Source organism: Salvelinus alpinus, chromosome 2 (genome assembly GCF_045679555.1).
Source record: "Salvelinus alpinus chromosome 2, SLU_Salpinus.1, whole genome shotgun sequence".
Lineage (NCBI taxonomy): Eukaryota > Metazoa > Chordata > Actinopteri > Salmoniformes > Salmonidae > Salvelinus > Salvelinus alpinus.
In genome coordinates, this window is record NC_092087.1 from 43552189 (window position 1) to 43566819 (window position 14631).

The window sequence follows — 14631 nt, forward strand, 5'->3', positions numbered from 1 at the left end:
GACAATAACAAATCAGGCAATGCCACAAATGATATTGTATCGGTCTTAGCAGCTCATTGTTCAAATATGCAGTATTCACACATTTTCCAAGGCTCACATGTTAAGGCTTCAGCAATCTTAGTTCAATACGCACAAATAGAGAACAAAGCCATTGTGATACATTTTTTTTATTGAACATTTTATTTATTCTGTGCTTTTATAACTTAATAGCACATTAACATAAACTGAATCTCTACCACCTACCCCCAAATATGTGATAACGTGATTCAGAAGTGCTTCTCTGTTCCAGTGACTGGCAGAGGGGGAGGGACGCAGTAAAGAAAAAAAAGCTGTGGGCTCTCAAATCTTACCTTAATTCCTTGCATCATTTCACCTTCTCAAAAACACATTGGAGAATGTCCGACAGGAGGGACCTCATGCCTTTTCCTCCAATACTGTTGAAAAGAAGGCAGGCGAGCCGATGGGATGCAAAGAATCATGGAAAGATGAATTGAGAGTCAGAAAGGCACAACCAGCACTTGCTGTTCCCCCTGTAACACTCCAGTCACCTTTCCAGACAGGGCAGGCAGTGCCACCGACTGACCAAGCCGTAGGGAGGACATCTTTTGAGGGGGTACACGCAGGGCAACTCCACAATCAAACATTGAACTTGCAGTCACCCCTTTCTCAGTGCAGTTCAAATCCATGGGGGGGAGAAATACAACTACCAGGACACGACAAAGAAGCGCCACTACCCTCGCTTCACGGCTCTACTCCGTCTGACTGCGGCAGTCCGCACTTAAACAGCAAGATACAACCTTCCCCTTACCAAGAAAATGAAATCATATTTATGTACAGGTAGAAGAATCAGATCCATTCCTACAGTCTGTACAATGTTGGGCCTATAAATTATTTATTTCATCTTTACTGCAAAAAAAGATAGACATATCAAAAAACATATCCCAAAACAAAATATGCTGCAGAAAAGAAAAAAATCTTATAGAACTCAGTCTTTCCCTTAAGTTGAGGCCTCTTCAATACTCTTACCAGTGACTTCAAGGTTTAAGACAAAACATGGACACAGACTTCGCTCTCCAGGATCTGTGCTTAGTTTTAAATTAAAGTCCACCTTTTTTTTTTTTTTTTTTTTTTTAGTTAATGGGGAGGTGGAGAAAGGAGGGGGGAAAATGAAGTCTTCCTTTATCCAGCATTCTGGTTGTATGAAACTCTCCTCAGGGCTCGAACTCCAGTTCATCTACACTTATGACCTTAGCAGGCATGGAAGGAAGGGGCTGCTGCAGCACATCTGAGCCAAACCACTTAGACAGACCAGCTCCCCCCACACCAGTGGGGCTACCCCCATGTTGCTGGGAGTGGCTCGTCCGGTGAGGGCCGAGGTTCTGCGACTGGTGGCCTGGGACTGATGGATGCACTGGGAGGAGAGAGAGAGAATCAAATTCATCAGTAAAGGCCATTCGGAACATTGGGAAACTAATGTCCTTAAAAAAGGGATCCACTGTGCCAAGACTGTGGTGCCCTCATCTCTGCATAAACACTAGTAAAACAAATGCAAAACAGGTGTTCATGTTGAACAACGACAGACTGAACAGAAAATGTCACTTACTTGGTCTCGGTTGATGCTGCATTAGCTGCATGTGATTGCTGGCTCGGGGAGGTAAGAGGGGGTGTCCTGTCGCCCCTAGGGGGTAGAGGGGTTGTCCTAGCAGGGCAGGGGGCAAACCCTGAAGCTGAGCGAGGTCAACATGCTGTGGAAATATGCCTAGGATGGAAAATGAAATGTCAGTGAGCTCCTCAGCAGTTCCCACACACCTCAACCAAACATTGCAGGTTAACTCATCCTGAAAACAAACTCCAACTATAGTTTTTCTACATAACCCTGGTAATATAGGCGTGAGTGTTAATTTCAATAGGCCAACTCATCTTGGCACTAAAACCCATCGCAGTGGCCTTATGTGATGGCTTAGAATAGCTAGGTACTATAAACAGGTAGACCAGTACTAACCTGCCTGCATCAGAGCAGGGCCTAGCTGCTGTGGCTGGATGCCCTGGGCCAGCATCCTCTGCACAAGGCTGGGATGGAGCTGGGGCGGAGGGGGGCGCACCATGGGCACATGTCCGTGGGATAGCAGTGGTATCGGGTAGATGGGGCACGGGTGACCGGCAGAGCCTGGCCTGGGGCGGTCCTGGACGTGCTGGCGAGCCTGGGAGGCCTTCACCCCTCCCAACTGAGAACCACTACTGCCTATCCCATCCAGAAAAGAGCTGGGAGAGCGCCGGTCTATAACACAGGCGCACAAATGCTACATTAGACAAGACAGCAGCAAAAACAACATTGCACAAGTAAGGAGCAGAGACATGGTTTTACCTGAGGTTACCTTCAATGCATTTCCCAAACAATGTCATTACTGACATGCAAACCTCTGACAACAAAATGTAGAAGAAAAAACAGCCGCTGATGAACGTACCCTCTTGGGAGTGGCCCTCCTTGCTGTCTGGACGACTACCTGGCTCATCTCGACTCTTCTCTTTCGTCTCGTACATCTTACGGATCACAGACGTGGGCACGAAAGAGGGTGACAGCTGTACAACACACAAGCATCAGTAGTTAAGTTATTTTAGTTATATAGGAGGGCATTCAAAAAATAAAAAAAAGTAACATACAACTTAAACCAGACAGTTGATCAATACTGAGCAGATAGGTAATGTCCACTTTAAAGGAAGAGTAACAGACACGTGCTTATTTATCAAACTGTTTCCTGAAACCACTATGGGTTTGAATCAGTGGAGGGATTGAACAAGGTTACAATGTTATCACTGGAAAAGTGGAAAAAGTGTTTCTTATTGGACAAGTTCAGGTAGTCCCGCCCCGTTTTGGTTTTCTGGTTGGCGACTAATGAATACGACGCAGACAACCTTTCGACGTACCATGCTGGTGACTGTGTTGCCAGGGGAGTGTCTGCCTGCAGGATGAGTGCCTGGACCAGGGGATCGGTTCATCCTGGGTTGCCAGATAACACAGGTCAATGTAAATCCAGCGATAAATATAAAGCCAACATTTTAATGCTTTGGGTTGCCAAACTTTTAAAATCACAATTTATACTTAAACCAAAGTTGGAATTACAGGAGGGATGGGAAACCCCTAACAAAAATCAGGTGCCCCCCCATAAGACTTGAAATATCAATGTCAAATTCTAACCCTACTTCAAAAGCGACAAGAACTCAGTCACCTGTTGTGTTGGTAGACCTTGTTCGGAGGCAGTTTGTTGTAACCCGTCTGGAAGGCGTTGTGGGCATGGAGAGCAAGGTCCTGCTGGTTAATCAGAGCCTCCAGGTCAGCCTGGTCCACAGCCATGGACAGCGCTCTCATCTGGAGGCAAAGTCATCAACCACCAGTTTTTACTTACACCACGAGTCAAACGCATTCCACGGAGGGCCGAGTGTTTGCGGGTTTTCACTCCTCCCTTGTACTTGATGAATTAAGGTCCATTTGGTAAAGAGCTCTCCTCACCTGGTTGTCTAGGTCTTAATTGAAAGGGAAAACCAAAACCTGCAGACATTCGACCCTCAATGAAATGAATGACACCCCATCTCAGGTTTCAGTTTGCATGCCATAATTGTTTGGTTACCAAGACAATGCAAGATCTAACAAAGGGTGTTGCACCATAAACAATTATAGATTTGATGTTAGACGTGCTTCAAATAAGGTTTACTGTCCCAACATTGGCCAATTTGATAAACAACATCTCTAACCTGTTGCTGGTGTAGGGTGGGTCCATGTCCAGGGCTGAGGGATCTATGCATATCTGGGAACTGCTCCCCCATCATGGGCGCCACACCAACAGGATACCCTGAAACAAGACCAATCAGACAAATCACTTAAAATGTAGGAGCACAATGAGGGAAGTGAGTTTATGATAAATTACTAAAAGTTCATGAATAAAACATTATTGGAGTGTTCCATGCTCAATCAAGTACAATGTACCCTCAAATAGTCACTTAGGTGAGACAAATTTTCAGCGATCCCTTTAAGGGGTGGGCCGTTACTGTGGCAACAGCGGGACTCAAACGTCTGAGATCAGCAGTGTTGGAAACTTAGTGACTGTCCCTATATTTCGTGAGTTATCAGACTGCACCAGCCATTTAACGGTCAAATATTCAGGCGACAAATTCAGCTACTTCTCAGGCTGCTTTTGGGGGAGTTTAGACATAGCAAACGAGAGTGGGAGAAGATGTCTGTGCAGAAGTCACAGCAACAGTGCACGTACAGGAAGGAAACACGGGTAGGAAGGCAAAAACGCTATGTCGGGGACCGCAGCAAGGCAAATGGGTGCTGTGACATCGTCACGGCAAAACGCCAGCTATCGATTTATCAAGGTGCCAGGAGACGATGTCGCTGAAACATTTGGTAACATTGGAGATTAGATGCGCCGACGTCTCTTTCCTTGCAGTTGAGCAAGGTCGAACAAAGATTGACAAACAATTTAACGTTAGCGTGTGAAGAAAACGATGTAAGCTGCCAAGAAACACTAGTCACTAATAGACTTTCAGATAAATTCAAACTTCATGACTGTGAGCTTCTAAAAATGAATCTTTCAGGAGCACAGGTTGCTGCACGAGGTGGGATATGAGACTACAGACTGACCAAAAACAAAACGCAACATGTAGTGTTGGTCCCATGTTTCATGAGCTGAAATCCCAGAAATTGTCCATACACAAAGCTTCATTCTCAAATTTTGTGCACAAATGTGTTTACATCCCTGTTAGTGAGGATTTATCCTTTACCAAAATAATCCATCCACAGCATATCAAGAAACTGATTAAACAGCATGGTCATTACACAGGTGCACCTTGCACTGTTCTTCACCTTCAGGATCATCTAATGGGGGGTGCTGAGGAGTATTTCTGTCTGTAATAAAGCCCTTTTGTGGAAAAAAACGAATTCTGATTGGCTGGGCATGGCTCCCCAGTGGGTGGGCCTATGCCCTTCAAGGCCCACCCATGGCTGCACCCCTTCCCAGTCATGTGAAAAGCATAGATAAAGGCCTAATACATGTATTTAAATTGACTGATTTCTTTATTAGGAACTATAACTCAGTCAAATCTATTTTTGTTCAGTATAGTTCTGTGATTAGCTACCCGCAATGAAACAAAACCGCAGAATTAGTTTGAAAATAGTTAAGGCAGCAATTTCGTTGCTATAAATCACAACCTTCACGTGCTCATACTTGACTTGTTCAGTTCTCACATCTATTGTTAGGCGCAAATTCAAAAGTGGTCGCACTGTAGTGCCCAGTTGTTTCCGTAGCTACAGTGTGCCCTAAATTAACACCCCCCTTTGCTTCCATATTGATGTAATGTTTACCAGCGGGTGGCCGCATGCGTCCATGGAAGTAGTCAGGCAAAGGAGCCCTCTGTAGGAAGAGTGGAGGCGAGGGCCCCCTGTGCTGAAGACCAGGCCCAGGGGGTGGAGGGGCGTCAGTGCTGCCTAGCACGCTGTGGAGGGTAGGGGAGCCGCTACGGGGAGGGCCCTGGGCACCTAGAAGCTCCTGTAGCAATTACACACACTGCTCAGACAGGACCAACACTCCAACTGAGCCACAGAACATAACACCAGCCCCTTATTCCTTCGAAAGCACCCCAACCAGAATGCTACAGCCTATCAAACTCAACAGCTTAAAATAAGTACTATTTTAACAGAGTTCCACACACCCACCCTGATAACATGAGCTAGCCCCAAACTACACACCTGGAATACGTTCTTCTGCGATGGGGCAGGCACTGTGGCTTCAGGCAGGGGCACTATAGCAGGGTCTGTGGGCTGATTGAGCTGTAACGGGTGGAAGAACGTGCAATCAGACAGCAGCCTTGTTTGTGGACACGCTTTTAAAACCAATCCCTCTGGGCATTTTTCACTTGCATAAATGTTATGCATCAGACCAATTAACACTGTTAGACATTGCATTGCTACAATGTTGTCAAATGTCCAAATACAAGTTACTTAGACATCATCCAATGGAAAATTATGAGATTGTAATGACATAACTGTAACAACCTATTTGACTAAATTCTAACGTTGTAGCAGATGACCAAAATGCAACATTAATTGATCATCAGATATGAAAAGCCCATTGGGATGGAGAAGAGCATAGCATGGCTCAGCCAGAGGCAATGAAATGGTCCTGAATGTAGATATACCTCCATGCCCAGAGACCAAAGTGACAGACCCTGACAAATTCACCAGGGCACAACCCCCCCCCCCCCCCCCAAATGTCCCAGGACATAAGGGTAATCCAGTCTAATTTGATAAAGGTTAACATTAAAGTTTAATATAAATAAAAATATTCTGTATGCAATAATTTGATTGACATGTTAGTTCATAGGGGTTCATGTGAATCCAGAACAACTCTTGGGAGGAACTCAAACTATACAAATTTATGCCCATCATTTTCCAGACCTGACAACTATTAGTCTAGGAGTTCAGTTATGGTTAGGATGCTAGCTTGCATGCATCATTTGGTTTTGAGAACCTTTATGTAGCACTTACATGTGATGTAAGAGGCCAAACTTTCAGCAGCACACGCGCATGGGTCAGTTTACCTGAAGCGGCATGCAGCTCAAAACCGCTAAGGTTTACACATCCAGCATTACCTGAGGCAGCTTGCCGACAGGACAGTCGGTGCTTTTAAAACATCATCTGAGAGCGGCACACTTACGTTGCTGTTCACTTGGTTGGCTTTGGGGTGGGTAGGCAGAGTTCCACTTGCCTTCATGCTGCTGACCAGCTTGTTGAAGGCTGACATGTCAGGGTCTCTGGCCTGTGACCTAGGCGGCCCTGCACTGGGGCCTACACCGCCTGTTAGAGCCTGCTCCAAGTGCTCAGCCATGAAGGGCGTGCCACTGCTGGTGCTGCCTCTGATTCCTCCCCGATGCGGATTCTGGTGCAGTTTCCGATGAGACTGGTGATTCTGCTCAGAGCCCACCTTCAGCCCCTTCAGGCCTCCCTCCACCTCCTCCAGAGAGAGCACTACACCAGAGTTAGCTAGGGGACAAGATGAGGGCTTTAGAGCTGTTGGAAAAGCGTACATATCTTACTACAAATTCAACATTTGACATTAGGCAGCAAACAAAAGAAAGCAGACTGAAACATGGAACTGTTTAATAAGAAACAATTGTTTTCCCATTACAAAATGTTTTCGTGCTCTAATGAAACGACCAATGGAAATTAAGTACTGGTCACATGAACAATTGCTACTTACTGCTCTGCTGTAGCCGTTGCTTGTTGACGTTGAGGCTGGAGAGAAGAGGCTTCAGGTCTATCTTGGCCTTGTGTAACAGCTCCAGAATGTCCACCTTGTCCCGGTGCTCCACTGACTGGATGGGGGTGAAGTAGGGGACAGGGCCCATCTGGCTGGGGGACGTGCAGCGGGGGTCTTGCCCTGAGAGACGGTAAGTAACAGTTGCCAAAAAACGAATTAGAAAACGTGCACAGTCATCAAAACAGAAAGCATCATGGAGTCCTTAGAGGGGTTTGTATGTAATTTCAGGAATTGTGGCTATTAAAAAATATATAATAATTATGAACCGTCATATCAAAACAGAAATGTGGCTTTATGATATGAAAAATGTGTTTCAGGGTGGTCCTCCATATGCAAAAGACTGTATATAATTTCATTTTTATTTTTTATACTTAACTAAATAAAGGAGGGCCAATGTTTGCGAGGATGTGTTCCAGAGGTTGCTAAATATGCATTTCCCTTACTTGAATTCCATGCTGGGTTACAAAAAACAAATATATAAAAATACAATGTGTATTTGATCAGTCCCGCCATGATTCCGCAAGTGCAATTTCTCTTGCAAAATCAACAATGACTGCTCTTTTTCCACAGAAAGTAGTCAAATAAATGGAAGTATTATCTCAAAAAACAAACTCTCGTGGCAGTACAAAAGAGGGCTCGCAATTTCAACCAATCACTACACATTTACCGCATTATATGGTTCAATCAAGCCACATGTCAAACTCTCCCTCGTCAGCGCATTTTCCCAACAAATATTCCACATTGCCATGCAAAACAGTAGAATTGCAACATTTTTTTTTTGCATTTTTGTACGTAATTATCACAAAACATCCCTGCAAAGTCCTGGAGGGACTGTTTGATCCTTAAGGGCAACACATTAGTATTCATCAAAAATATTTATTTCCGAAGCAGCCCCCTTACCAGCCAGTCTCTCCAGCTCCTCATGGGGGGTGGAGCGCAGGCTGGAGGAGTGGCTGCCTGAGGGACTCAGGTTGCTGGAGAACCACCGGCTGAAACGGCTGGCCGAAACAGGGCCCTCCCCCAGAACATCCTCTATCATCTGCAACACAGAACCAGAGGCCAGTCAGATGCAAGCTCCTGGTCCAGAGTGGCTGACTGCTAAAGGGTGGGTGTGAGCAAAGGTTGCACTTACGTTTACGGCGCTGTCCATCTGCACTTTTGGGCTTTTTTTGGGATGCATTTTGTCAGTGCTTTTTGACGGTATTGTACTCTTTCTTCATTGAATCTGTACTTTATTTCCCTATCCCATAGCTAATTTCCTTTTTTATAGATTCCTTCACAAGGTATTGTAATAAGTGCTGAATAAACTGGAACAGATGGGCATAAATTTGCATTGACTGAAACCTAACAAAACCACCATACTGGAGGTACAACCTGTTGCCTTACGACAACGTTTCACTGGAAAATGACAACATCAAGAAAACCTTAGAAATATATAAACATCGTCCTGGCCAGGGTGACAATACTGCCACTACCACCACTCATCCAAACAGGCAAAGGACAGTACCATGTGATTAAACCATGGAACTAACCAGTGTAGGTTAAAGGGATAGTTCACCCAAATTACAAAATAATATTGGTTTCCTTACCCTGTAAGCATTTTGTGGACAAGGTATGACAGCAATCTATGCTTTGGTTTGATTTCCATGGCACAGTTTTCACATGCTAACAAATGCAAAAAAAAATGCGTGTGGAAACATTGCCAGGGAAACTAAAGCACGGACTGCCAAAATACTTGGTCCACACACTGCTTACTTGTTAACTAAAATGACACATTTGTTTCCTTAACTATCCCTTTAACCTACACTGAACACTTAAAAGAAAAGGACCATGTGTAGCCAACTACAACCCAGTGTGTGATGCATTTAGATACGACTTAGAACACATTACTGTGGACATTAGCCCAGAGAGCACAACGTATAGCACCCAAAACACACCTTAAACATGCAGTGCTCCCCAGGACTTACAGAGGCCAGTCCTGGCATGGTCTTCTCCAGATTGAAGAACTCATTGAAGTCAAAGTCTCCAGATGTCTGCTCTGGGAGGACCGCTGGGTGTGGGACCTCCTGGTCTGCTGTAGAGTGAGAGTCTTTTACTACCTGCTCTGGCTCCTCCGCAAGCCCACCATTACATTCCACTGCAATAAACAGGAGTGCAAATAAACATTAAGGGTAGCTTCTTTCCATAAACAATCCGATGACATACAGTAACATACAGAAAACACTACTGATCATTCGGTGTCTAGAGCCCCAAAAAAAGAAACCTTAGGACATACCTGTACATTGTAAAGGAAGAAACACTATGCTCATGACCCACAAACATTGACCCTCACATCAGTGTGGTCATAATTAGAAAATAAATACACCACGAGACATCAAGGAGCCTATTCAGACTTGCGATAAGTTCATTTTGATATTCTACGGTACTTTTGTATGCTTTTAAGCCAGTAGTTCTGAAAGTAGCGCCAACGAGCCAACTGTCCCAGAAAATTGCCTACTACGTCAAAATGTACATATATGTGCACCAAGTTAATGCTCCCCTCGCTCTACTACGTGTTCATTCAATGGCTGACACTCAAACTGGCTCACGTGGGGGTGGGTGTAGTGGAAGTTGTGCTGCACATCTTCCAGAAAACAGTTGCTTTCAAACTAGGGATTTCATGGCTAATTGAGGTAAGACTAATTCTGCTCAGACTATGCATGTATGAACTACACATTCACAGACAGCTCAAAGTGGGAGGTCCAAAAAATAAAGTAGTCCAAGTACCAGTGCATGTCTAACAGACTTCAGTAAAAAATAATAAGCGTTTACTTAAGTCCATGTTTTGTCTACTTATATCAAGCCTGAACCGAACCCAAGAAAATAAAACAAATAGAACATGGCATCCATAACACCGCAAGGCCAATGGGATCCTTTTGGGGGACGATCCAAAAGTTAATGTATGAAGAACCCAGCATGACATGCCTTCTCTCACAGAGTCAGTCCTCTTCCTGGACCGTTTGGGTCTGCGCTTGTCCTCCTCCAGGATCTTGTCGTCAAAGCCAATGAGCTCTATAGTCTCTGATTGGCTGGTTGGGCCCCCTGAGAACCACTCCGGCTCCTCTTCCGCGTCGTTCCTTCTCCTCTCACTGAACACACGCTTGTCCCCAAAGTCTCGCTGCAGGGGGAAAAAATAAATATATGACACACAAGTTTGGGGTCACCTGGAAAACAAGGGCATTTCTATAAAAACTTACACACAAAATTAGTTGACTATTTCCTATTCATTTTGCAAGACATTGACATGGTTATAAATAATGATTAATTGAAAATGTCCTTCAAACTTGGCTTTCATCAAAGAATCCTCAATTTGCCACAGCGTCAATTTGCCACAACGTCCACAGGGTATGGCGTTGCAAAATGGAGCGATAGCCTTCCTTCTTCAAGATCCCTTTTATCCTGTGCAAATCTTCCACTCTACCACCACCAAAGCACCCATAAACCATCACATTGCCTCCACCATGCTTGACAGATGGCGTCAAGCACTCCTCCAGCATCCTTTCTGCATCTCACGGATGTTCTTCTTTGTGATCTTAACACCTCAAACTTAAGACGTCTGTCCATAACACTTTTCCCCAATCTTCCTCTGTCCAGTGTGTTCCTTTGCCCATCTTAATCATTTCTTTTTATTGGCCAGTTTGAGATATGGCTTTTTCTTTGCAACTCTGCCTAGAAGGCCAGCATCCCGGAGTCGTCTCTTCACTGACCTTGAGACTGGTGTTTTGCGGGTACTATTTAATGAAGCTGCCAGTTGAGGACTTGTGAGGCGTCTGTTTCTCTAACTAGACACTCTGATAAACGCAGATATTCCATAAATTAAAATAAAAAGCAGTTTCCAGCTATAATAGTCACAACATTAACAATGTCTACACAGTATTTCTGATCAATTTGATGTTATGTTAATGGACCATTGTACCATCTAAACTGCTGTGAAATACCCATAACTAAAAATAATTTATTTTCAGCTGGTGTACTAAACCTAAAGTAAAACGCACAAAAAATAAACAGAAATAGCGCACAGACTAGATCACTTTCTTTTATCAGAAAGTCTTAAGACTTGCTTTCAATGAGAATGAGATCTATAACTCACATTTCTACCTAAATTTGGTCAGGATACATATTGCAGCTTTAAAGAGGAAATAATGGAGCCTACACAGCTCCGGATGATTGTCATTTAGATTGATTACCGCAGAACGTATGCCTCCCCTTGAGGCACAAGTAACTGCCATTTTGTGGGGTCGGTACATACTGATAGAATATCCCTAAAAGGATAAATAGTTTCAATTGAATGCAGATCAGGAATCAACAGACACTAACCCGGAACCTCTTATCTTTGAAGTCCCGTTCCTTCTCCATGCGGGGTTCCCTCTCGAAGCCTCGCGCCGCCATGATGCGGCCACTGCCAATGCGCCGCGCCCCACCCAGCCGGAGACTCTCGTTCTCCTTATTCTCCAGGGGGCTGATGGGGCGGCGGGTGGGTGCAGGCAAAGCATTGCCAACACAGCCCCCTCCAAAGCTACGACGCTGGGGGCTGAGCACCACGTCCAGGTCATCCTCCTTTAGTCGCTCGCGGGGATCTGACAGCGTCACAAGGCACAAACATAACATTCACTATAATGCTTCATGTTGTATTTTACAAAGCATAGTAAGTGTTAGCAATGTGGTACATCTAAGGGTAGCCAAATTTATTTGAGCTCAAAACCCCTCAGCCCTTATTGAATATGCAATAGACGATTTTAAATGTATGCCACAGGCATTTGAATATCAGCTATGAATATAAAACATTATTTATTTACCTGCAATTCTACGTTTTAGAGGGACCCTATCATCCACAAAGTCCTTCTTATATCCATCCACAGGAGAGCTGCACTCTGAGGTGGGGTACAGCGAGGCATGCCACTTCTCGGGGTCCCAAACACCATCACTATGGTCCAAAAATAAGACCAAACCAGAGGGACAAACTCAACAGTTAGCATAGAACCAGCATGATTGGCTAAGACTAAGCTTTGTAGGGTGTCAAGTTAATCCAAAGTGTGACAAAGGAAAACACTCACCTGTCATATTTTTCAGAAAGACAGTCTGGCCTTTCATTAGAAATTGGGAAATCTTTTATCTCCAAAAGCTGCTCCTGTAAGAAATACACATTGTGAACCTAAGTCCATGAAGCAATCTAATAACTTGCACATCTATCAACATCTCCAAATACCTTGGTGTATCTGTAAGGGGATGGTCCTGTTGATTCCTTGACCACTTGGTCTTTCACCACCACTGTGTCACCATTCTCCTGCTCCTCTACACAAGCATCCTCCTCTACACAAGCATCCTTTTCCATGACTCTTTTAGGGGGCTAAACCAATGTATAGCTTCTGAGACTAGTAGTTGACCTGTTGAAAAACGACATGCTGTTATGATATAACCCTCACAGGCTTACCAAAAGTAATTACAATTCATAAACATAAAAGTAATTATATATTGCTCAGGAAGACTGCTGATAAAGTACGTGCAAAGAAATTAAAACAGCGTATTGGCACACTTTTAAAATGTAGTTTGTGTAGTAATATCGATACAATAGTTAAACGCAACAAGCTAAGACCAATGAACTTAATCGAAAAATCTAACGTTATACCTAAACACATTAAGCACCGAGGTATATGAACGACATTAGCGCAAGGGCTTCGACGTGGACTGGTGATAAAATCCGACTCAACCAATTTGCCAAAGGAAGCTGGCCTGGCAATATGTCTTCCATACCTGAGCGGCACAGGCAAACTAAGTCATAGCAATTAAGTAGCTAAATTGGCTACCATTAGCATGCTAGGAAACTGGCCAGAATTAGTCAGCAAGCTGTCAATCTAGTGGAAGTAGTTAAGTTAGCATATTTGCGTAGTTAACTAGCTAATTGACAAAACTGCGTTGGTAGATGTAGCTAATGCATATGTTGATGCCAACTTACAAGACCGGCGTCAAATCTTCGATGGACGGCTGACAATTAACTAAATTACACGACCGTCGTGTTTGGTTTACTGGTAACTAGTTAGCGAACATTAGCTAGTTAGCTGCCAAAACTTTAGTTTAGCTAGTTAGCCTGAAAGCCGACTTGTCGGCTAATCTGATAGCTAGTTAACGTTTGTGTTCGGCTATTCAATTGATAAACGCCGAGTACATATGTAACGTTAACCAAGCAAACAAACACGCCATCATATCACTCTGGATAAATTGCAGATACGTATATATGTAGAAGGTATCCATTAACTTACAATGCTGTTTAGAAAACGGTTGAAGCCGACTCAGAAGCTAGCTACGTTTGCTAGCTAAGCTAGCTCTATGGCTAGTTAGCCAGCTAGTTTGCTGGAGATAAAGCCTTCCAATAAGTGCGATACGTTTTTCTAAACAGCTAGGGTTGTTATTTTGGCCAACGCCCGTGATATATCTACGAACCGAAATCCAAACGTATACTAGCGTCTTCCTGGGATTGTATTCGAATGTCGAAATATACTTCTCTTCGGTCTCTTTTCTCAGTCGTAGCAGTGATTTTTCTCCGATCACCGCTTCTGAATGAGGGTCCTTCGTAGGATTATATAGTGCCCATCACTAGTGCCTTACTCAAACATAGGAAAATATTATAAATCATTCATTTAAACCATTACTGTCTTTGACATAGTCTCTTTTGACTACGAAATGAATATATATGAATTTAGATGAAATATCAACGACTGCTTGTATTTTACGATTGAGTAATTTTATATCAGGCATTATGTATGGCTAGCTAATTGTTGACATTACATAGCGGATCGATGAAAGCCCAAACTGATCGATAATTGTCATACTTTCAATGTAATTTTAAACAAACTAGCCCTTTCCTTAATTAATAATTTGACGTATAGGCCAACCAAATGCCACTCAAAACATCCACCTTTTTTATTTATTTGTAAATGATACCATACCCTGTCATTTTAGGGTAAAATTCGATGTGCTTTACATCACGCTCATCAGTTCAGTATTTGTACAGAGGGTTGCTACAGTAACGTTTGCAAGACAACACGAGTCACTGTGAGTGGTGGTAACTTCACCGTCATTGGTTCCACCATAAAGATCCGCATGTTTATTAATTTCACTGGGTATGACAGAAGCATCAAACAATTTGTTAAAAATAAATTAGATTAATCCCACAAAGATAGCTAATTTAACAGGTGTGGTGATACTGATGATTTTGGGCACAGATGGTTTGTTTACAAAGCAGTCAGGATAATTAACGTCGCAGGTTAGGATAATTAAC

The 14631-nt window shown here is 43.6% G+C and overlaps 1 protein-coding gene across 7 annotated transcripts; it reads right to left on the reverse strand.

Annotated features, from left to right (window-relative positions):
* Positions 1 to 151: 151 nt before the first annotated feature.
* Positions 152 to 13913, reverse strand: LOC139562460 (eukaryotic translation initiation factor 4E transporter-like). Of its 7 annotated transcripts, none has more exons than XM_071380182.1 (19): positions 13613 to 13913; positions 12562 to 12739; positions 12410 to 12483; positions 12152 to 12279; positions 11673 to 11932; positions 10281 to 10473; positions 9254 to 9453; positions 8217 to 8355; positions 7257 to 7436; positions 6714 to 7039; positions 5747 to 5827; positions 5363 to 5546; positions 3751 to 3848; positions 3228 to 3367; positions 2926 to 2998; positions 2466 to 2580; positions 2003 to 2278; positions 1604 to 1759; positions 152 to 1411 (listed from the first exon to the last, which is right to left on the reverse strand). In XM_071380182.1, exons 2-19 carry the CDS (start codon positions 12685 to 12687, stop codon positions 1212 to 1214), a joined length of 2949 nt encoding a protein of 982 aa, XP_071236283.1. In that variant the 5' UTR covers positions 12688 to 12739; positions 13613 to 13913; the 3' UTR covers positions 152 to 1211. The 7 variants fall into 7 exon arrangements, with proteins under 7 accessions (XP_071236283.1, XP_071236328.1, XP_071236305.1 ...); XM_071380227.1 differs by having other exon boundaries at positions 6765 to 7039; positions 9284 to 9453; positions 13613 to 13912; XM_071380204.1 differs by having other exon boundaries at positions 9284 to 9453; positions 13613 to 13912.
* Between the last annotated feature and the right edge of the window lie 718 nt (positions 13914 to 14631).

What these genes read in the sequence shown, in the direction of transcription:
- LOC139562460 (XM_071380182.1), bottom strand. Translation starts at nt 12,687, where the DNA reads ATGGAAAAGGATGCTTGTGTAGAGGAGGATGCTTGTGTAGAGGAGCAG. An exon ending in GGGAGCACTGCATGTTTAAG is followed by an intron (nt 8,356 to 9,253) that starts GTGTGTTTTGGG and finishes TCTGTGTTGCAG; the next exon opens with ATGATAGAGGATGTTCTGGG. An exon ending in CCACCCTACACCAGCAACAG is followed by an intron (nt 3,368 to 3,750) that starts GTTAGAGATGTT and finishes CTTTGCCTCCAG; the next exon opens with ATGAGAGCGCTGTCCATGGC.